This window comes from Erythrolamprus reginae, chromosome 5, assembly GCF_031021105.1.
Source record: "Erythrolamprus reginae isolate rEryReg1 chromosome 5, rEryReg1.hap1, whole genome shotgun sequence".
NCBI lineage: Eukaryota > Metazoa > Chordata > Lepidosauria > Squamata > Dipsadidae > Erythrolamprus > Erythrolamprus reginae.
The window spans coordinates 39,191,057-39,213,590 of record NC_091954.1 but is presented as its reverse complement, the minus strand read 5'-3'; the positions used below and the strand labels follow the sequence as shown (position 1 = coordinate 39,213,590).

Below are 22,534 nucleotides of genomic sequence, written 5' to 3'. Positions count from 1 at the left end.
TGTCATTGTGTTCTATTACATCAGAACCACCAACACAAACTGGTAGAATCTAGCTCTCTTTAATGGTTGAATTCCATACACTACAGGATCAGCATTAGTAAAACATTTTAAGCACAACTCTAGAGCTCTTTCAAAGGAACACTAAACCGTATTTAAAGGAGCTGCATAAGACTTAATAAGTATTTCAGAAAGTGATTATTCTAAGCCTAAAGTGGCCTAACAAGTTACTGGTGCATTTTTGGACCAGAAGGGATCTGAAGAAATTTCCAAGTTTAGATTTGGTCAATTCTTTCACTGATTGCACATTCTTTTTTAGGCCAAAGTATTATAATTGGATTTCAACAGGACTTTTTCCTTGATTTTAAAAATTACATTTTTATTATATGTGATGTGATATGCTGAAACAGATAAACTCTTTGAATGCTTATGCCAGGTAAAACATCTGTTCATCTTTTTTTTTTTTAATTCTTAGTTCCAGTCCAGAATCTTGTTCATTGTTCAGCAAAATATACCACCGTAGTTTCTCCATTCTTCAAGCTTGGATCGAAGACTGTTACACCGTAGACTTCAGCATAAACCCTAATTTCACACGAATACTAAAAGACTTTATCATTTCCCAGGTAATTCACTGCTTTGACAGAAAGCTTGATGTAAATGTCTTCTAAATCACCTCTTAAGTTACAGCATATAATATTCCGGTACATTATTCTAAACATAATTGGTTTCGAGTGTGGGGGAATGGAAATAAATTTTGTTTCAGATAAATTAAGACACGGTTTGAAGCAGAAGAATATAATTACTGACTTTTTGCAGGTGGTTCCACTCAATGGTTGTGGCAGACAGTTGCTGTCATTACTTAATAATGTTGCTAGCAGGAAAGAGAGAAAAGTTTCTCAGTTCTGCAACATGGAAGAATGTGAACAAGGGATGGAGATCTACGAAACACGATCGTTACGTTTTTCATGCAAAAGGGACTCGGGAAATGTTTTACAAAAGGTATGTAATTTTCCTAACTTGCTTTATATTCACTTGTGATAACTATATCCAATGTTATTCTTTTTCATTGTACAGTGGTACCTCTACTTACGAACTTAATTCATTCCGTGACCAGGTTCTTAAGTAGAAAAGTTTGTAAGAAGAAGCAATTTTTCCCATAGGAATCAATGTAAAAGCAAATAATATGTGCGATTGGGGAAAGCACAGGGAGGGTGGAGGTCCTATTTACCTCCCAGGAGATTCCTAGAGAGGGCCCATGGAGACTTCTCCCTGCCTTTTCTGTCCCTGCTTCGTCCAAGGAGATTCCTAGAGAGGCCCCACAGAGGTTTATCCCCACCTTTTCCGTCCCTGTTTCCTCCCAGGAGATTCCTAGAGAGGCCCCATGGAGGCTTCCCCCTGCCTTTTCTGGTTACAGTTTCAGAGGCTCGGGTTTGGAAATGGAAAATGGTTCTTGAGAAGAGGCAAAAAAACCTTGAACACCTGGTTCTTATCTAGAAATGTTCGTAAGTAGAGGTGTTCTTAGGTAGAGGTACCACTGTACTTAGTAGCCTTATTTAGTCTATTTGAAAGAATGCCTTAGCTAACTTATGATGGAAGCTTTATGTCTAAATTAAGAGGTGAATCTTGACTTTGAGTACGATGCTATGAAAGCTAGCCCTCTACTGGTTACATCTTCTCATCTTCATTTTTAGCTGGACAAAAACGAAACAGCAGTTAATTGCATGAAAGAATTGAGATGTATGATTTATTGTCATAAACCAAGTGGTTAAGGCACCAGGCTAGAAAGCAGGAGACTGTGAGTTCAAGTCCTGTTGCAGCCATGAATACCACCTGAGTAACTTTGGGCCGTGGACTTTCTCTCAGCCAAACACACTTTGTTGTGGGAAAAATTATTGTTGTAAACATAATAAAGGTGGGATAGAAATAAATAAAACAAATCCTAGAAAGGATAAAATTCTAGAAGGGATTCCTGTTTGGTCATATTTGTAGAATTTGCTATTGAATAAATTAGTGCTGAAGTTAAGAAAATTATGAGAAATTATTATGCGAGGAAAATCTAAGAATCTTACCTGACTAGCATTGATGATGTTAGAGTAATGAAATATCTACAAGAAAACAAGCAAGCTCAAAGGGCACCAAGGACTCTTCATTTCAACCTTGAGCTACAAATATTCTCATTTTTTGGAATCTTACCTACAAATTTATCTTACATACGAATACATATTTAAATTATATATATATAATATAAGACTGGTTTCAATTTTCCTCGTGAAAGATGTGGCTGATGGCTCTTGTCCTTCTCAAATAGCATCTTAGCTGGAGGCTTTCGAAAGGCACTGAACCCCAGTTGTGTCATAGATCCACCCCACAAGAATTACCTGGCTTCTGCATCAAAATAGCCGAGGCTCCATATTTCTTAAATGAATATACTGCGCAGCAACTTTGTTCTCAGCTGACATTATTAGAACAGGTAAAATGGATTTTCTGTCACCATGGTTTAATCCTGTACTCTTTAAATATTGCTATGCTATAACACTCCAGCTGTATATAACAGCTGTATATTTGGAATGTGGCAAAAGCACTGAATCCATTTTGAAAGACCAAAGTGGAGCTGTCTCAATAGCTTCACTTGTGCTGGTTTGCATCAGACGTTGTCTGAGCTGACTCACTGACCCCCCAAGGAGAAAACTTCTCCATCTCATATAAATTATTGTAAATTCTATTATTTTTTTCTCCAGACTGAAATGAAATTTGTAGGCAAGCTACAGAAGAGGTCTTCAACCATGGCCACTTTAAGAGATGTGGACTTCAACTCCCAAAATCCCTCAGCCAGCTTTGCTGAGGAATTCTGGGAGTTGAAGTTCACAAGTCTTAAAGTGGCCATGGTTGGAGACCTCTGAGTTAGAGCATTGTTAATGGACAAGTCATACCAGCTTTCATTCCAATTGAAAGAAGTTATTTAGAAGTAACGGAATATACTTTGAATTTCTAGATTTCAATCAGTAAAAAGGGTAAGTGTGCAGGGTAAAATTCAAGGGACTCAGAAATAATCATGTTGGTATTAAGAAGCATTTAGCGGAAGCCAAAATATCCCTTTACGGGACCCCGAGAAATTGCTCTAAAAGGATGTTAAATGGTGATACTTTGCAAAATGTCAACTTCCTATTTAATTATTTTTTTTAAAAAAAAATTTAGGTCAGAGCAGGGAACCTGGTAAGCTCCAAGGTTACCTGGCATCAACATGATCTTAGATCATGTTGATGCCAGTGGGCACTATTCTGCTTACCATGCTTATTTATTTATTTTTTATTTATTCATTTGTCCAACACACAATACATATGGAAGAGAATAGACATGAAGTAATATATATAAAGATAATATGTAAAAATAGAGGAGAAGATATATGAAAGGAAGAAAATATATATGATATATGAGATAAACGAAAGACAATTGGACAGGGAACGAAAGGCACACTAGTGCACTTTTGTACGCCCCTTACTGACCTCTTAGGAACCTGGAGAGGTCAATTGTGGAGAGTCTAAGGGAGAAATGTTGGGGGTTAGGGGTTGACACTATTGAGTCCGGTAATGAGTTCCACGCTTCGACAACTCGATTGTTAAAGTCATATTTTTTACAGTCAAGTTTGGAGCAGTTAATATTAAGTTTGAATCTGTTGCGTGCTCTTGTGTTGTTGCGGTTGAAGCTGAAGTAGTCATTGACCGGTAGGACGTTGCAGCATATGATCTTGTGGGCAATACTTAAATCGTGTTTTAGGCGCCGTAGTTCTAAGCTTTCTAGACCCAGGATTGTTAGTCTATTTGCTGCTATGCTTTGTCTCTGAATGAGGAGTTTTGTATCAGGAAGTAGATATAAATATCTCTCCGTCACAGCAAGCAATGTGAAGCTCAAGGATCTAGATGCCTGGGTTCCAAATAGCATCGAAAATTGCATCAGAGTCCAAGGCAAAGTATTTCTCAAAGTTCCAATTTATTAGCAGAACCACGTTGGCACAAACCTGAATCGGAAGTCCCTGGGAATTCTCCACCCGGTTGAAAGTTCAAGCCCTTGTCCCCACATCCCCAAGTCCATCACATTAACCAATCTTCAACTGCCACCCTGGCAAGAATCCGCCCATCTCCTTCCGTGCAGGTGCTGGAGTGCAAAGACTGTCACCGCTTTCTCTCCTTCCTTATTAGAATTCAAATAAGAATACAGCAGAAGACACTCTAGATAGTATGAGAGTAAAAAGGGTGTCTTTTGTTAGTTATTGCAAAGAAAACCTCTATAGGAACGTAGACCTGATTACTAGGATAAATTCTAAACACTCACCATAGTATTTAAAAAGTTTCTTTTTCTTCTTTGAATGACTATGGTGGAGCATGAGATCATAGTGACCACAGGTTAGGAGTCAGACTAGATCAAATTGAGAAACTTCTATTCATAGAGGGAACATTTAGACTCAGCCCAAGGGGTTAGGATGGTTATAAGATGTGTACTATTTTAATGTTATCCTGCATAGAGGGAGACATTTTTGTTTAAAAAAAGAATGAAATGAAATTATAGCCTTAGCCATTTCTTCCCTTAATCAACTCACCTGTATTTATTCATTAAATTAAATGCCTACCCATCTCATGGAAAGTGACTTTGGGTGGAATACAAAGTTCAGGTTTGTTGAACTTTAGGAAAAGTTTTATTTGCTTGAGAAAAAATGGTATGGTGTGTCATATTCTATAATAAATATGTATAGTAATATTGCCTTCTGCCTTCTGCCGCACGAATCCCAGCGACCGATTAGGTCCTACAGAGTTGGTCTTCTCCGGGTCCCGTCGACTAAACAATGTCGTCTGGCGGGTCCCAGAGGAAGAGCCTTCTCTGGAACCGACTCTCTGGAACCAGCTCCCCCCGGAGATTAGAACTGCCCCCACCCTCCTCACCTTCCGTAAACTCCTTAAAACTCACCTCTACCGTCAGGCATGGGGGAATTGAGGCATTCCCCCCCTCCCCCGGGCCTATACAATTTATGTATGGTATGTCTGTGTGTATATCTGGTTTAATAATGTTTTTTTAAATTTTTTAAATTTATTAGATTTGTTGTGAATTGTTTTATTATATGTTACATTTAACTGTCAATTTATCAAGTTTGACCACATGGTTTCGTAGCGAAGCATGGGTATCCAGCTACTAGTAGAATATATAACACAGGACCATTTTGTTTCATCTGTTTAGGAAATATTCCATAAATGCCATCCAGTACATTTTCTAAATTCAAGATTGCTTGGAGTCAAAGATAAAACTGTGCCTCTCCCAAAGTAAGTTTGCTATTTAGCCTGCTGATGAAAGTGGAAAACTGCTGACATGCCAAAATATTTAGCTTCTGCTTAGCTTTAGTTACAGGCTAAAGCTGTTATTTAGGAGCTCCTTTTATTGGCTCTGCAGAAACCCTTTGATGCCTTTTCTTTCTTAGGTGGATATAAAATGGCAGAGTAGAAGGCAGTTCATTTAATTGTGAACCATTTACCTCTAAGGCAAATGTTCTCAAACTTTCTCAGTAAAGAAAGCATCCAGCTATTCCTAAACTGCGGGCCATGCTGCCTTGGGGCTCTTCAACAAGCTCACTCACTGTTCCATATGTTAAATATTGTAGTAAAAGATATTTCAGTGCTCCTATGAGTTCATTGCAACATCTCTGAGGTTGCAGATAATGATACAGATCTACATAAGGTGGGGTCAGATAGGAACAATTTTAGAACTCTAGTTTTATTCCTGGCATCATCTGGACTATTAAGGAAGGCAAATCAGAGACTGCAGAATTGTGGATAAATTATCCAAGGCATTTACTTGGTGTTTAGCCTTGTACTTGCCAGTTAAAATACGTTTGAAAATAATGTTGTTTGCTGAAAATCTAGGTTACTCGTGTCTTTGAGCTTTGATATCTTATATCCCTTGGGGTTGGAAATAAATACAATCCGATTTGTTGCTTTCCTTGCAGTGAGTTGTGCTAGCTTTTGCATAGAGTTAGGCTGTAAGTGTTTCACATTTTTTAATTTTATTTTAAAGGGCTTCTTCCTCTGAATTGCTATCTACTCCAACCTATAACCTTTTTGCAAAAAACTGTGTCCAACATGATTACCTCCTGCAGCTTTTAAAATATGCAGATAATGTCAGTACCTGGGTTGCTGCTGAGATTGTCACCAGTTGCAGCTCTAAGGTATGAATTCCTGTTTCATGTATATGTGTATCTGAGTACATGATTTGTTATTGTGATTTTATCTATGTGATTGATGAATATTTCTTCTCTGAATAGAGTAGGATCATAACAGCAATAGCATTTGGACTTATAGTGGGGGAAAAAGCATTTAGTCAGACACCAATTGTGCAAGTTCTCCCACTTAAAAGATGAGAGAGGCCTGTAATTGACATCCTAGGTAGACCTCAACCATGAGAGACAACATGAGAAAACACATCCAGAAAATCACATTGTCTGGTTTTTAATGAATTTATTTGCAAATTATGGTGGAAAATAAGTATTTGGTCAATAACAAAAGTTCATCTCAATACTTTGTTATATATCCTTTGTTGGCAATGACAGAGGTCAAACATTTTCTTTAAGTCCTCACAAGGTTGGCACACCCTGTTGCTGGTATGTTGGCCCATTCCTCCATGCAGATCTCCTCAAGAGCAGTGATGTTTTGGGGCTGTTATACTGGGCAACATGGACTTTCAACTCCCTCCAAAAGTTTTTTATAAGGTTGAGATCTGGAGACTGGCTAGGCCACTCCAGGACCTTAAAATGCTTCTTACAAAGCCACTACTTCGTTGTCCTGGCAGTGTATGTCCATGGATCAGTTGTCCTGGTCCCTTTGCAGAGAAACCGCCCCAAAACATGATGCTGCCACCCTCATGCTTCACAGTAGGTATGGTGTTCTTTGGATGCAACTCAGCATTCTTCCTCCTCCAAACGCGACGAGTTGTGTTTCTACCAAACAGTTCTACTTTGGTTTCATCTGATCATATGACATTCTCCCAATACTCTTCTGGATCATCCAAATGCTCTCTAGCAAACGAGCCCGGACATGTACTGGCTTAAGCAGGGGGACACATCTTGCACTGCAGGATCTGAGTCCCTGGTGGCGTAGTGCGTTACTGATGGTAGCCTTTGTTATGATGGTCCCAGTTCTCTGCAGGTCATTCACTAGGTTTCCCCGTGTGGGTCTGGGATTTTTGCTCACTGTTCTTGTGATCATTTTGACCCCACGGGATGAGATCTTGCGTGTAGTCCCAGATGAAGGGAGATTATCAATGGTCTTGTATGTCTTCCATTTTCTAATTATTGCTCCCAGAGTTGATTTCTTCACACCAAGCTGCTTAGATTCAGTCTTCCCATCCTGGTGCAGGGCTACAATTTTGTTTCTGGTGTCCTTCGACAGATCTTTGGTCTTCACTATAGTGGAGTTTGGACTGTGACGGTTTGAGGTCTGGACAGGTGTCTTTTATACTGATAACAAATTCAAACAAGTGCCATTACTACAGGTAATGAGTGGAGGACAGAGGAGCCTCTTAAAGAAGAAGTTACAGGTCGGTGAGAGCCAGAAATCTTGCTTGTTTGTAGGTGACCAAATACTTATTTTCCACCATAATTTGCAAAAAAATTCATTAAATATCAGACAATGTGATTTTCTGGATATGTTTTCTCATGTTGTCTCTCATAGTTGAGGTCTACCTATGATGTCAATTACAGGCTTCTCTCATGTTTTTAAGTGGGAGAACTTGCACAATTGGCTTCTGACTAAATACATTTTTCCCCACTGTATATATTGCTTCATAATGCTTTACAGATCTTTCTGAATGGTTTACAGAGTCAGCAAATTTCCCTCAATAATCCAGATTCCCATTTTACCCACTTCGAAAGGATGGGAGGTTGAGTCAACCTTGACCCAGTCAGGATCGAACTCCCGGCAGTCAGCAGAGTTAGCCTGCAATACTGCATTCTAACCACTGCACCACCATAGCTCTTTTGCTGTCGGAGAAATCTTTTGCTTTCTCTGGACTACTTTAAAAAAAATGTAATCCAACTCCTAGAATTCCCCAGCTAACCGGGAATTTTGTAAATGCTGTGTAGATCTGTGCCCCTGTAGTTTTCTTGGCATCATTTTTAGAAGTGGTTTTTCCTTGATGTCCTTCTGGAGTTGGGAGAGAATGACTGGCACAAGGCCACCCAGTTGGCTTCCTGCCTAAGATGGGCTGGTTTCTAGCCTGGTGCCTTAACCGCTACACTAAACTGGCACTTCATTTAATAGCATGATCAGCAAATGGTCCAGGACAGTCAGATGTAGATGTCTGATGTAATTTTTTGAAATAAATATAACAACATTCCTTGCAGATACCAAAAGGGAACAATTACTTAATTTTTATATTTTTAATTCTTTTTCTTTTTTATTACTTTTTTCTAGTTTCCTATATTTTATCAGTTTTCTAAATTCAATAAAGTTGTATTAAAAAAGAATGTATTCTATGAATTCTGATATTTTATACCTATTAAATAGTGTATCATTAGGTATTATAATTTGCATGCAATATATTTTATTCCATGATGATAAGCTAATTTTAATGCACCACAGGATGCTTGTTCTTGGTTCTTTGTTTCCTGCATACATATGTATCAATAGATTTTATAGTTTATTTAGGTTTATAGAGTTTATAGATTTAATTTTCCTGGATGCTTTATTGTGTTTGGTTGTATTTTATCTTGCTATAGTCCGATCATTAACTAAAATAAAGTCTTTCTCTCTCGCCTCTTCTCAAAAATATACATGATTATTATTTAGTAACCAAAACTCCTTGGAAACCAGAGTTTTCGTAGTTGCATAATAAATCTAATGAAGAGGAGTTTCATGGGAAAAAACATATACAATGTGCTTTGTGGTTTCAGCAAACAAAACAATTATAGTAATTTATTTAATCTGACACCACATCTCCTCTTTTTAGTGAGCATTTTGCTTTGGTTGCCAATGGGTAATGAATTTTATCACATTTAGCTAGCTGGAATTGAAAGCATTTAGCTATTTCCAGTTGTCTTTATATAATGATGATGTCCTCCCTGTGTAGCAAAAAAATTAGAGTCTTTATTGGAAATGTGGTTTTTTGACATTGAGTGCTGTGCATTTGAAACATGGGTTATACACATTGGCAGGGTATACTGATAATTTTATTTAAAATGTTTTCTGATTGTTCTCCAGGTACAGATGAATTGGGTATCAAAATTTCTCTTCATTGCCAAGTGTTGTTATAAGCAAAGAAATTTTGCCACTGCGATGCAAATCCTGAGAGGCTTGGAAAATCTCATTGTCAGACAATTGCCTGTGAGTACTATGCCTAGTCTTCGGAGAGGGGCGGCATACAAATCTAATAAATAATAATAATAATAATAATAATAATAATAATAATAATAATAATAATTGTTGATACATGCAATGTACTTTTTTATAATATTTGGAGCATACAAAGGATGCATTCCACCCGTAATATTGTTTATTTATTTATTTATTTATCCATTTGTTCATTCATTCATTCATTCTTTCATTCATTCATTCGACTTCTATGCTGCCCAATCCCAAAGGACTCAGTGCGGCTTACAAAATAATATAATACAGCACAAAAAGATACAGTACAAAGCAATAAAAAGAAGTCGAATATATATCTAAAACTAAACCCGGTAATAAAACCCATTTGTATAAAAACCCCAGTCATAATCATATGCATACACACCATTCATACAGTTTGGTCATGAAAGATGTACAATTCATGGCCCCCAGGCCGGCTGGCAGGGTGGGAGCAGTATGGACATTGGTAGGTAGTTGGTTCCATAGAGTCGGGGCAGCCACAGAGAAGGCCCTCCCATGCTGTCCCGCCAACCTGCATTGTTTAGTTGACGGGACCTGTGTGCTCTTATTGGTCTCTGGCAGGTATGTGGCAGGAGGCGGTCCCGTAGATAGCCTGGCCCAGAGCCATATAGGGCTTTATAGGTAATAACCAACACCTTGAATATTCCGAAGACTAACATTTATTTTGATTTCTGTTCAGATTTGGAAAAGCTTGCCTTCTAAAATTTCTGACATAATGGAAGAACTGAAGGCTGTAGAGGTACAGTACAAAATAAGCTCTTTTCCCTGTATCACGAATGGAAATCTGGGCTGTTCCTCAAAAAGTTTTGCTGAGGAACAGCCACCAGCTTCTGGGTGGTTTTGTGTTTTTTCTGCATGAGACAATGAAATGCTAGTCATGCTATAGAGATTGACCTCAACCTATTACCACAATTGAGGTCAAAATGTCTGTTGCTAAGTGAAACATTTCCTAAGTGAGTTTTGCCCTGTGTTACGACCTTACATGCCACCATTGTTAAGTGCATCACTGCATTTGTTAAGTTAGTAACAGGGCTGTTAAGTGAATCTGGCTTCCCCATTGTCTTTGCCTGTCTGAAGTTCACAAAAGTTGATCACATGACCCCGGGACACTGCAACCTATTGAAGTTTGTTGCAGAAAAATCCTTTTCCATGCTGCAACAGTCATGAGAAAAGGGGTCATAACTCATTTTTTTCAATACCTTTGTAACTTTATTTATTTGCTTATTTACTTACTTACTTGTTTGTTTGTTTATTGATTGATTGATTGATTGATTATATTTATATGCCGCTCACTTCAAACAGACTCTGAACGGCTAACAATAGGAATAAATACAACAACAATAAAAACAGTTAAAATCTAATAATAAAAGTCTGTAATAACAGTAATGACATGAAAAACATACATACTTGCAATCAGCCTAATTCCATGCCTGCCTGCGGATCTCTAGAGGCAGTTGGTTCCAAAGGGTTGGAGCTGCCACAGAGAAGGCTCTTCTCCGAGGTCCCGCCAACCAACATTCTTTGGCAGACGGGACCTGGAGAAGGCCAATTCTGTGGACCCTTACTGGCCAAAGCGAGGTATGAGGGAGGAGGTGGTCCCGTAAACTTCAAACAATTACTAAAAGAACTGTTGAAAATTGAAGATTATTTCTCTTCTGTGATAATCTAGCTAGAATAAATACATATGTGAGAGTCTGTCTTCAAGAAACCTGAACATTTGGAGGAGGAGAGCTTACTTTACATTTTCAACACTTGTATTCAAGGCTTCTTCCTAGAATTTCAGGGCAGCCTCAGTGGTGGGCTCCTGCCGTTACAGCTAATTGCATGCAGCTCCATGGCTCTGGCATGTTCACACATGTTTGAGTGCAATTTTGCTTCCTGCACCTGTGCCGGTAGCAAAATCTCACACGGGGACACATGTGCCTTTTTCAGCAAGGTTCTTTGCTTCCGCGCATGCTTCCACACAAAAGATCTTGCTGAAACACGTGCGCAAGTGTGTCCCCATACGAGATTTTGCTACCTGCACAGGTGCAGAAAGCAAAATTGCCCTCGAACCTGCACTTGTGCGACAGAGCCGCAGAGCTGCGCACAATTAGCCGTACTGGCAGGAGCCCACCAGTAGGCAGCCTGCAAAGAAACAATTCTCAAACCAGAGACAAATTTAAGGATTAGCAGAAAATTAAACAAGATCTTTCTGATCAAGGCCTGACATTGTGTCACGACAACATGCCAGCTTTGCCTTTGCTGGAAATGTTGTCCCCATCTGCTCCACCTAACGATTTATCACTCCCTCAGGCCAGTTAAGCTCCAAAATGTTTCTCATAAATGTCATAATCGTAGCCTTTCTGACAGTGAGTGAATGAAGAATTGGAAGGCTATCGGGGACTTATTTTTTTAAAAAATCAAACAAAACCCTGATCTCTTAGAAACAGAAGGATAAACATAAATTGAACAATACATTTGCTAGTTTCTATTTCCATCCCATTTTGCCTTGGGGTTTTTTTAGATGCAGTTGTAACATTTCAGATTTGGTTGCAAAAGGATATTGATTTTTTTTTCTCTAGCTCCTGCATTGCAGGCTGAGAATATTTTAAACACTGACTTTTGAGAAGTACAATAGCTTGTTTTTATTAAAAGTAAATCTCTCAATGTCCAGATATAAGACATTATTATATATTATTTATATTATATATTACACAAATACATATGATATGTCCATTATAGTTACCAGTGCTAAGTCTTTTATCTTTAAATATTATACGAAAATGTTTGTTACAACATGTTGTGGTTGACTTCAGGCCAGCTCCTGTGGCTGTTGATTTTGACGATGAAGAACAGTGGGAGCCATCTGTTTACAGAAGACCAGTCTGGCTGCAGCACGTGTCAGACAGTGAACCCGAAGCAGAGACAGGGAGTGACAGGGAGCAGGAAGGGACAGCAGAGACAGAGAGGGGAATGGATTTAGCCAGCTCTCCAGCCAGAGGTTCCTTGGAATCAGAAGGGGAAAAATTAATGAGTAACCCTATTCTGAATGCTCAAGTACGGAGAATGTTGGGAAGGCAAGAGCAGCTGTGCAAGCGTAGAAACAAATTATAGGACACCGCTGATAAGACTTAGTGACGCTGCTGTAACTTTGAAAAAAAGGGAGGGTTGGAGCGATCTGTGTGGGAGTTTATCATTTGAGCTTTGGAGAGAGACATTTATGCATCGTGGTTTCATTTTGGTTTTTGGATTCCTGTGAACTTTCTGACACTCAAGCCTGAAAGTACTATGTGGACTTGAGTGAGAACTCTGACCTTCTGGACTAATAATTCAGCATTGCTCTGGCACAAGCCTGAAAGGATTGTGTGGACTTGAGTGAGTAACTCTGATCTTCTGGACTAATAACTCAGCATTGCTTTTGCATTCACGAAGGCGTACAACCCTCTGTATATAAAGGAAACCTTTTTGTTTTATTGTCACAAGTTTGTGTGCTTGATATATTACTTTGTTCTTGGGTGGCTAGAGGCCAGGCAGCACACAACATAGCAAAGACTTTGCCATCAATGGTTATGCTCTGTTCTAAGATGTCTGTTTGCGTGTCTGTGCTTATTATTTCAGGTATTTTTAAAAAGTGACAGCTTGTGCTTAATGGAAGGGGAGAGATTTAAAACATCTCCAACAATTCCATCAGCTCACATACTAGCTATGCACATACAACAACTTGAAACTGGAGGATTTACGATGCGAAATGGCACATACAAGTGGACTAAACTTAGGTAATGTGTAACATGGAATACAATATTGCAGGCTTAATATAGCTTAACAATAACATCAAAAAACCATATTCTGTACATTAATGTATAAAACAATTAAAGGCAAGATAAATTGAAAGTTTTGATTTGCTTTATATAAATTTGTTTTTTTAAATTTGACTATTAAGTGCCTAAGACAGTGTTTTTTCTTTTTTTAAATATCTTTATTGAATATTTACATTTAAAACAACAGAAACAAAGACAGAAAAAACATACAAACAAAAACATACTTCTTTATAATATATGGGTTACTTTGGTATCAGAACTTAAGCATTTAACAATTAACATATATGCCAGCTGTTCTGCTGGACCTTGTTTCTTACAACTTATCTATATTTTATTCTGCTTCATGTTCTAACTTTATTGTAAACTATGCTTTATAAATTCCATGGTTTATATCTCTTTGTGTTTCTTTTTCTGGGTTACATTGTTTCTCACTACTGTGAATTGGTATTTCGATAGGAATTAATAAGTGTTTATTTCTCTACTTTATATGAAAAAGAAAGAAAAAAGGCTGACTGGTTTCCTTTCTCTTTTTCTCTTTTTTAAGAAATATTGCGAAGGTTGTAAGCCAAGTTCAGGCATTTCAAGAAAACCCCTACATGTTCCCACCAGATTGCCAATTACAAGATTTCTTAAGACAACAAATAGCTTTTCGTAATGAGGCAGACATCTTCACATTAGCAGCTGATAATTATGCCAACTTTCATCAGAAATCTGAAAGGCAATCTCGAAAACTCCAAGACGCGTTGCACAGGATGAAAGCAATGTTTCAGTAAAGTTTATATACACCTCTCAAGCAATTTTTATTTAAAGAAACATCTTCCTGGATCAGTTACTAAACAGCTGGACAGGTAGTCCTCGACTTACAACCACAATTGCATCCAAAATTCCTATTGCCAAGCCCCGCCTTCTGCCGCACAAATCCCAGCGACCTGAGTGGGCCTTCTCCGGGTCCCGTCAACTAAACAATGTTGTTTGGCGGGACCCAGGGGAAGAGCCTTCTCTGTGGCGGCCCCGGCCCTCTGGAACCAACTCCCCCCAGAGATTAGAATAGCCCCCACCCTCCTTGCCTTTCGTAAGCTCCTTAAAACCCACCTCTGCCATCAGGCATGTGGGAACTGAGATATTCTTTCCCCCTAGGCTGCTACAATTTATGTATGGTATGTTTGTATGTATGATTGGTTTTATAATAAGGGATTTTAGCTGTTTTAGTATTGGATTGTCACATGTTGTTTTTACCACTGTTGTTAGCCGCCCTGAGTCTACGGAGAGGGGTGGCATACAAATCCAATAAATAAATAAATAAGTGAGCCATGCCCCATTTTATGGCATTTTTGCCATGGTTAAGCAAATCATTATGGTTGCTAAATGAATTGTGTGGTCATTAAGCAAAAATGGCTCCCCCATCTTCATTACCGTATTTTTCAGAGTATAATACTCACTGGAATATAAAATGCACCTTAGTTTTGGGGGAGGAAAATAGGGAAAAGAATCTGCTTATCAGGTATTCATCTGGCTAGTGTCCTTAGTCTGATCAGCTTCAGCACATTATTTTATCCCCTGGTTAAGAGCTTAAAAAAAATATTCTGAGAGAGTAACAATGAAAGAGCTTGCAAGCCAGTAAGAGCTGGGAACGTTGTTAGTACCTGGTTAGGACTGGAAAGAAACTTACTCAGAGCAAGTTAGAGTAATGAAAAAAAAATCTGCAAAGACTTAGGGCTTGGAAAACATTTTTCGCAGAGACAAAAAATGAAAGAGCCTGCAAGGTAAGAGCTGGGAAGATCGTTAGCAGCTAGTTAGGGCTGGAGGTAAAAAAAAGCTACATTCAGAGTATAGACGCACCCAAATTATCAGCCTCTTTTAGGGAGGAAAAAGGTGTGTCTTATACATCAAAAAATACTGTATCTTCATTTGAGTTTATTCCTTGAAATGGATACAAAAGATAAAGGTTAATAACAATCCCCATTTAAAGAACAAACAAAAATATACGATGCCGTCAAAAGAGTAAAAGAATTGAAATGGAAATGGGCTGGTCACAAAGTAAGAAAAACCAATGGTGGGTGGACCAAGGCAGTGATAGAATGGATCCATCCCACTTGATAAAAAATATCCATGAAAAAAACCTAAAACAAAATGGAGCGACAACATCACCAAGTATTTTGGGCCCAATTGACAAGGGAAAGCTCAAGTCCATATTGGTTGGAAACACGAAGAAGAAGCCTTCGTCCTGCAGTGGATAGACAATAGCTGATGATGAATCACCATTTTGAAAATAATGTTGATTGAAATTTGCATTCAGCTCAGTTTCTGTTGGGAACTGCCAATCCTGGGGAGGCATTTGCAAGATTCCTGCTGTTAGTTTCCTCATTTAATAATAAGTTAGCTTCAGATAAACACATCAAATGTGTGTAAAGAAATTAATATCAAATATTTTCCCATCTTTATTTTATATTACAGATAAAGTGTGAGTATATTGTCAGAAGTCCCAGTTTTTTCACAAATATTTCGCTATCTTGACAGCAACAAAACATCAGTACAATCACATTTGGAGAAACAGTGGCATCCATAAAGGTGGATCTACAAAGTCAAGGGAGTGATTAGAACTGAACAATCGAAGCCTTGCTCCTTTTTAATTTGTGGTGCATTCATGATACAAAAAAGGGGGCAGGCTTGAATTGTGTGGTTGAGTCTCCCAACCTGAGTTTCCTTTCCTGAGATTCTGCCCAGAAATTCATTTCATTGCTAATCAATTGATCAGCAGATTGATCAGGTTCAGAATTGAAACTGGTCCTACCATTATTTTCTCCAATAAAGTTTGATTCCTTGAATTCCATAAAGGGCCTTGCATATAATAGCTCGCACTACTGGTGCTTGGATGGAAAGAAGCACAGCTCCTCCATAAGGAGAAAGACATTTTGAAAACCCCGGTCTTTAGTTTGGTGTTTGCTTTGAGAGAATTTTCCTTTCCCTTGTTCAAATTCAGGAAGGCAGACCTTCCTTAGCTGAAGGGACTGTTTTAACTATTTTAGAACCCACCATTAATTTCTTATTCCTGAGTTGCAGAGAGAGAGGAAGGGAATGTCCCCGTGTATCTTTTTTACTTGTGCTAGCAGATGTTTTTGCTGCTGGTTCACATTCCCCCATTTTAGCTGCTGCATTCAGCAGGTTCTTTCCCAAGAATCTTGTCATGAGAAACAAACCACAAAAGACAGGACGAGCTAAAAAAATAAAATAAATCTGCTGCATGTTCTCTGCAGCTTCTGCATATAAATTCTAGTACAGAGAAACTGCCAATGGAATAAGCACACTGAACATATCCTGAGCCAGCATCCATTTACTTATGTGGCCAAAGGAGAAACTGGAGACAAAAGTTGACATAAAAAAAAAAAAAGACAAGCACTGTCAGTGTTCTAAGTAATGCATCCACCAAAAGCAAAATTCCAAGGCAGGTATATTCCTCAAAGAACATGGATACATCCAGGAGTGGGCAGCAGGCAGGACGGTGTGGAACACAGTTCTGCCGGTGGAAATGAAGCTGCATGTACAGCTCCAGCTGACCGGCGGCAGTAACTTCCTGGATTACCGGTCTCAGCTCGGCTCTCCTTTTTTCCCCTGCTGCTGCTGCTGCTGCTGCTGTGTGCTCCTCACTTTTTTTCCTCTTTCCTCCTTCCTGGCCTCAGATGAGCTTCCCTCTCTCCTGCCTGGCTCCCCTCCAGCCTCACGTGCCCATCTCCCAAGGCCAGGAGAGCTGCGCCACGCCGAAGTAGTCTGGGCTGCGGTCTTTTTCCCCTTGCGAAGCCCTCACTCTGCCCACAGCTGAGACGAAAAGGCATCGTGCGGCAATTACAGTTCACTTGAAAGATGATGATCGTTGAAACCACTCCCACCTGATCACATGGCTGGCAAGCCACTCCCACCCAGTCACATGACCATCAAGCCACACCCACAAAATAAGCCACACCCACAGTGTGGTAGTAAAATTTTTGGCTGCCCATTACTGGATACATCATATCAGCACAGCTAGCGCACCAGCGCGCCTACTGTCCCTGTCTTATTATTATTTATTTATTACTTAGATTTGTATGCCGCCCCTCTCCGAAGACTCGGGGCGGAAGTCTCTCGTTAGTACCAATCTCATGTATATAAACAGTGTTATTTCTTTATATACTACCAATATGTACTTGACATACATACATACATACATACAAGTTCCCGCTATTTCCCCCTAAATAAAACAGTGAATATTTCCCTCACCAGATGCCACCGGACACATTGTCCAATGAAAGTAGCTGGGAGACTGCTTGTTCACTCCTCTGTTGAGATGACCTTGGTTCTCATACGAAAACTTTTTGTTTTGACTGGTAACCAGTCTGTCTACTTCCCACTCCCTTTCCCCTTCCAAAGTTCGTGGCAACTAGGAAGCAGGAAAAGATGGCTTCAGCCAGGCTCGCTTCAGTGTTGACACACTGGGTGCAACCCATAGGCAACCAATTACCAGCTACTAGTTTAGCTCAGTGGTGACCCAACATGTCTTGCCCTGATTATTTGAATAACTTGCTTCAACTACCAAATTCAAAACACAAACCCATAATAGTCTTATGGCTAAGGACCTTAATCAGAGCTAAGTAGCAATTAAAGTTCTCCATCTGACAACTTGCAGAAGATCCGTTGAGAATTCTAGTTCTGCTTATTGCTTGGGAAAGAATAATTATCAAAAGACAAAAAAAATTGCATCAACAAGAGGTGGTCCTATTATCGTAAGTGCCTCTAGGAGTATGTATCCCTCTAGTGACAAAATATTTTCTGCTCTCAATTACCTAATGCTTCCTGAAGACTCATATTGTATCGGCCTCCACAGGTAATAAGGAAAGAACATGTTTAGTTGCCCATTTGCTCCTAACATTCTTCTACATCTATTGGGTTTTGAGGGTTGGCATGGCCTTCTAAGATTAAATTCTCAACATACAGAAATGATTAGACCTGAATTTGGTTTCTTGAATCAGATTAGCTAAACTGAAAGCAGAGATTTAATACAATCATAAACATTTATTTGGGGTTTTTAAAAATCATGTTCAGTATCTATTCTTCTTCATAGCAGCTCTGCTATTTCTAGTTTATGATTCTTAGACAGCATATGATTCCTTTTCAAGGAATCATAATTATACAAATTTCCAAACATGATTCGTTTCTACGTGTGCTATGTATTTGATTGGAATGATGTTTTGTATGCATGTACTTAACTTTCATTACTTTTTCCTGTAATTTTCTATTAAACAAGCATCTGTTAAACAATTAGTTGGGGACAATTTTACTATTGCATACTATTTGATTTGTTTCAAAGGATTTAAATTTATTTTTTATTTATTTTATTACTTGGATTTGTATGCCGCCCCTCTCCGAAGACTCGGGTCCTTCATATAAGCAAGTATTTATTCTATCACCTAGAAGTTTAATAATTTTCCTATTGAATCTAAGAAGATTAATCATAGTGATGTTTTATTTTGTTTGAAAACATTTTTTATTTTCAATTCAGTCGAACCTATGTTTTTAAATTTTTATATGGAATTATTTTTTTAAACTCTTTAAGCTGTGGATTGTAAAAATTGTTTAATAATGAAAAAAATTTGAGCAAATATTTCTCTAAATTACAGAGAAAATTATTTTAAAAGAACCTCTTTTCCTTATTACAGTATATCATTCTGAGCTATGCTCTTTTGCTGATGACCCAAAGTACTTTCTAATAATTGACTTGAAATTTTCTAAAATCTGTTCTCAGAAGTCAACATATAAGTTACTTTTAAAACTTTGCTTATATTTTTATATGAAACAGTATTTTCAAGCCAAGTATTGTTTTAAAAATATCTTATGATATGAAGTGAAAATAAATGATTGTCTATAGGAAATGCCTTGACTAATTGCTATTTTTATTGAATTTTCTGAACATAGGGAGAAATAGGAATTTTTAATACATTATTAATACAAATTGAAACCTTGTATTGATATACGTGTCCCACTCCAAATTGTTTTCAATAAAGTTTGAGAAATTGTGTGAAACTATTTTTAGAGTTTATATTCAGTAGTATAGTATATTATTAAACCACTGAAATGTATATAATCTACATAAAGAGTCATAATTTTTAGTCTGGAACCCATGCTATAACTTCCTCTCCTGTGCATAAGTAGATCTGGTTTATCAAGTTAGTAAGGCTGAAATTTATAGAACTTTTTGTTGGAGATTTTAAGGCTATTTTAATAATTTAAAAATAACTTTAAATGTAAAACAAGCACTTGAGTGAATATAATCAAATACTAACGATGTCATTTTAACAATAATATTTCATTCATGTTTGAGTCATGTACAAAATCAAAAGAAGGAAAAAAGGTTTTCTATAATGTCGGGGACAGATGAGTTTATTCTCATCTAATCAGAGTCATAAGTCTTTCCTCCTTCTACCTCATCTTACTATTGTAGCTTTCAGGTCAGATAACCTGACATTTTTAAGAGATGCATCAGAGAAAGCTTTCTGGATTTGAGGATGTTTGCAAATTAGTTTGACTAAGAATTACTATCCCAATCTATTTCTAGACGTTTGTGCGTTGGTTGGTTGGTTGGTTGGTTGGTTGGTTGGTTGGTTGGTTGGTTGGATTTATATGCCGTCTCTCTCCGAGGACTCAGGGTGGCTTACAACATATAAAAAACAATGCAACATCAAATCCAATTAATTTAAAACAGTTAATCTAAAATCCCAATAGTATTAAAATCAGTCATCGCCATTCACACAAAAAACATACACTACATTCATTTGGCCAGGGGGCTAGGGTCTAATGGCCCCAAGCCTATCAGCATAAATGAGTCTTGAGACTCTTCTGGAAGGTGAGGTGGGTGAGGGCAGTGCAGATCTCTGGGGGGGAGCTGATTCCAGAGGACCGGGGCCGCCACAGAGAAGGGTCTTCCCCTATGCCCCACCAAGCAACATTGTCTACTTGGCAGAACCTGGAGAAGGCTGACTCTGTGGGACCTCACCGGTCACTGGAACTCATGCAGCAGGAGGCGGTCCTGCAAGTAATCTGGTCCAATGCCGTGTAGGGCTTTATAGGTCATAACTAACACTTTGAATTGTGTCTGGAAACAAATTGGCAGCCAATGAAGTCCGTGGAATGCTGGAGAAACATGGGCATATCTGGGAAGGCTCATGACTGCTCACGCGGCTGCATTTTGCACCATTTGCAGTTTCCGAACACTCTTCAAAGGTAGCCCCATGGAGAGAGCATTGCAGTAGTTGAACCAGTAGTTGAGCATTACTCTAGATCAGGGATCCCCAACTCCCAATGCATGGATTGGCACTGGTCTGCAGCATTCCAGAAACCAGGCAGGGCAAACAAGTGAAGCACCATCCACGGGATACAGGCAGCACGAGAAACCATGGCCTTCTGGTCCATGGAACAAACTCTCTATGGAACCTGTCCCTGGTGCCCCAAAAATTGGGAGACAGATGAATATTCAGTTTATGGAGTCATTATAAATGTAAGGCTGAGCAAAAAATACTGCTTTTATATGTGTCCTTCCATGTTTATTTGCATTTCTGTTAATTAAATTTCATTTATCCATAATATTTAGTTTATGCTGAAATATTCTTTTTGCAAGAACTGAATAAAATATTGAATGAAGTCACAAAAAAGTTTCAGGTTAACTAGTGATTTAGGGCAAAGCATGGAATAATGGAATGAGGGAAAAGTATAATTAAAACCATAAAGGAATAGAAAGGCTAACAGTAGAAATGCTAGTTGCAAGCATAAGTTACTTCTTTTAAAAAATATACTCTTTCTAATTTTGAAAGTTACTTAGGAATGATGATAGCTGTATCAGATACAGCATTCTTTTTCTTTGTAATTGCTTATTTTTCCAGAAGGTGGCACTCAAAACCTATGATTGTAGTTTTGGAAAATATCCCTCAGGGATAAAGGGAGACTCAGTTTCATCAAACACAAATACTATACAGAGGGGGGGGAGGGAGAATGGGAGGATTCTGCTTATAAGTTAACAAATGTATTGCTGTTTAAGCTTTTTTTGGGTGAAAATTTAATACATCTCTATTAGTCTTTTAAAGTGCCACCTTCATTATTCTTTATTAGTTGCTATTTTGAAGAAGTTATAAACATACATCAAACTCTGCAATAAAACGTATCCTGCTATTCCACTGTTAAAATAAATCTACCAAAAAAAATAAAATAAAGTAAGGCATTTATATTCCTATCGATTCTAGAGACTTTATATTTATTAAATCCAAGGAAGCAAAGGCGAAGTTGTCTGAAAGGAATGACTTTACAGAAGGAGTTGAGACTCTGAAGATCCTAGCCAGGTTGTCAATCTTAACAATCTTCTTTGGAGTGCCACAGGTTTGACACTCTCAATCTATGGAATGACGTATAGATCCTCAGCAACTCCTCCACTAGTTAAATATGCTAGAAAAATTGCCCTCTTAGCATTTATTTTAAAGCAAGTTTAGTTTGGTTACATCTCAATTGCCTTTGCTTATCTAAGATCTAATTATCTAATCTAACACATTAATAAAATTAATTGGCTGAAAGTCAATATACGGTATATAATTATTGAGTGAACACTGTTTGTCCTTGGGACCAACATGGGATGGTACAGGATTAGATATAATACATCTCCAGTGTTAAATCGGGTCTATTTATAACTTAGCCATCAGGTCCCACCTTTGAGAATGAGATCTGGCTATGTTTCAAAATAATGCCATAATTTACTGAAGAAATAGGCACCCTAAAGTCTTAGAGATCAAAGGCTTATGCCACGTGTTAATAACTATTTAGTTATACAATTTATTTTATACATTTTAAATTATGTTTGTGCGTATGTATAATTTAAATTGTGTATATTATACAACATATTATAATTGTACCATATTTTTGCTGATAATGAAAAGGAAGGGAGATTAGTATAGATCTATTCAAGCTATTTTGCTCTCACCAGCTAGCCATACCCTTACCAGGATTTGAACTTGGGGAGTGTAAGGCAGTAGCTTTAACCTCTAGACCACAGATTCTCCTCCTCTCAGCTTGTATCAGGGAAGAGTTATATTTTTTTTCCCTGTCGAATCGCCCTGGTATACCCAAATATGGGAGCGAGTATATTGCTTTCTTTTTGACTCAGCCCCTCCCGAGGCCATATCCCGGGCAATTAAATTTTTATAGCCGACAAACTATATATGTGTAACTTATAGAATATATTTTGTAAGTTAAATTTTGGAAAAAGCAAAAATCCCAGGTTCAAATCCCAGTAAGTATAGAAATAGATCTATATCTAGTCTCCCTTCC

General features: G+C 38.1%; 1 protein-coding gene across 2 annotated transcripts in view; it reads left to right on the top strand.

Annotated features, from left to right (window-relative positions):
• The window catches only part of KNDC1 (kinase non-catalytic C-lobe domain containing 1), a 101,734-nt gene extending 85,303 nt beyond the window's left edge, over positions 1–16,431 (top strand). The window contains exons 22-31 of one of the 2 annotated variants that reach the window (XM_070752431.1): positions 473–620; positions 814–996; positions 2,306–2,467; positions 5,224–5,306; positions 6,055–6,205; positions 9,234–9,356; positions 10,078–10,137; positions 12,999–13,156; positions 13,743–13,967; positions 15,653–16,431. In XM_070752431.1, the coding sequence (XP_070608532.1) occupies positions 473–620; positions 814–996; positions 2,306–2,467; positions 5,224–5,306; positions 6,055–6,205; positions 9,234–9,356; positions 10,078–10,137; positions 12,999–13,156; positions 13,743–13,967; positions 15,653–15,656 (1,297 nt within the window). In that variant the 3' untranslated portion in view covers positions 15,657–16,431. Of the gene's footprint in view, positions 1–472; positions 621–813; positions 997–2,305; positions 2,468–5,223; positions 5,307–6,054; positions 6,206–9,233; positions 9,357–10,077; positions 10,138–12,998; positions 13,157–13,742; positions 14,506–15,652 lie in introns of those variants that run through there. The other variant, XM_070752432.1, reaches the window with a different exon arrangement.
• The last annotated feature ends 6,103 nt before the right edge of the window (positions 16,432–22,534 follow it).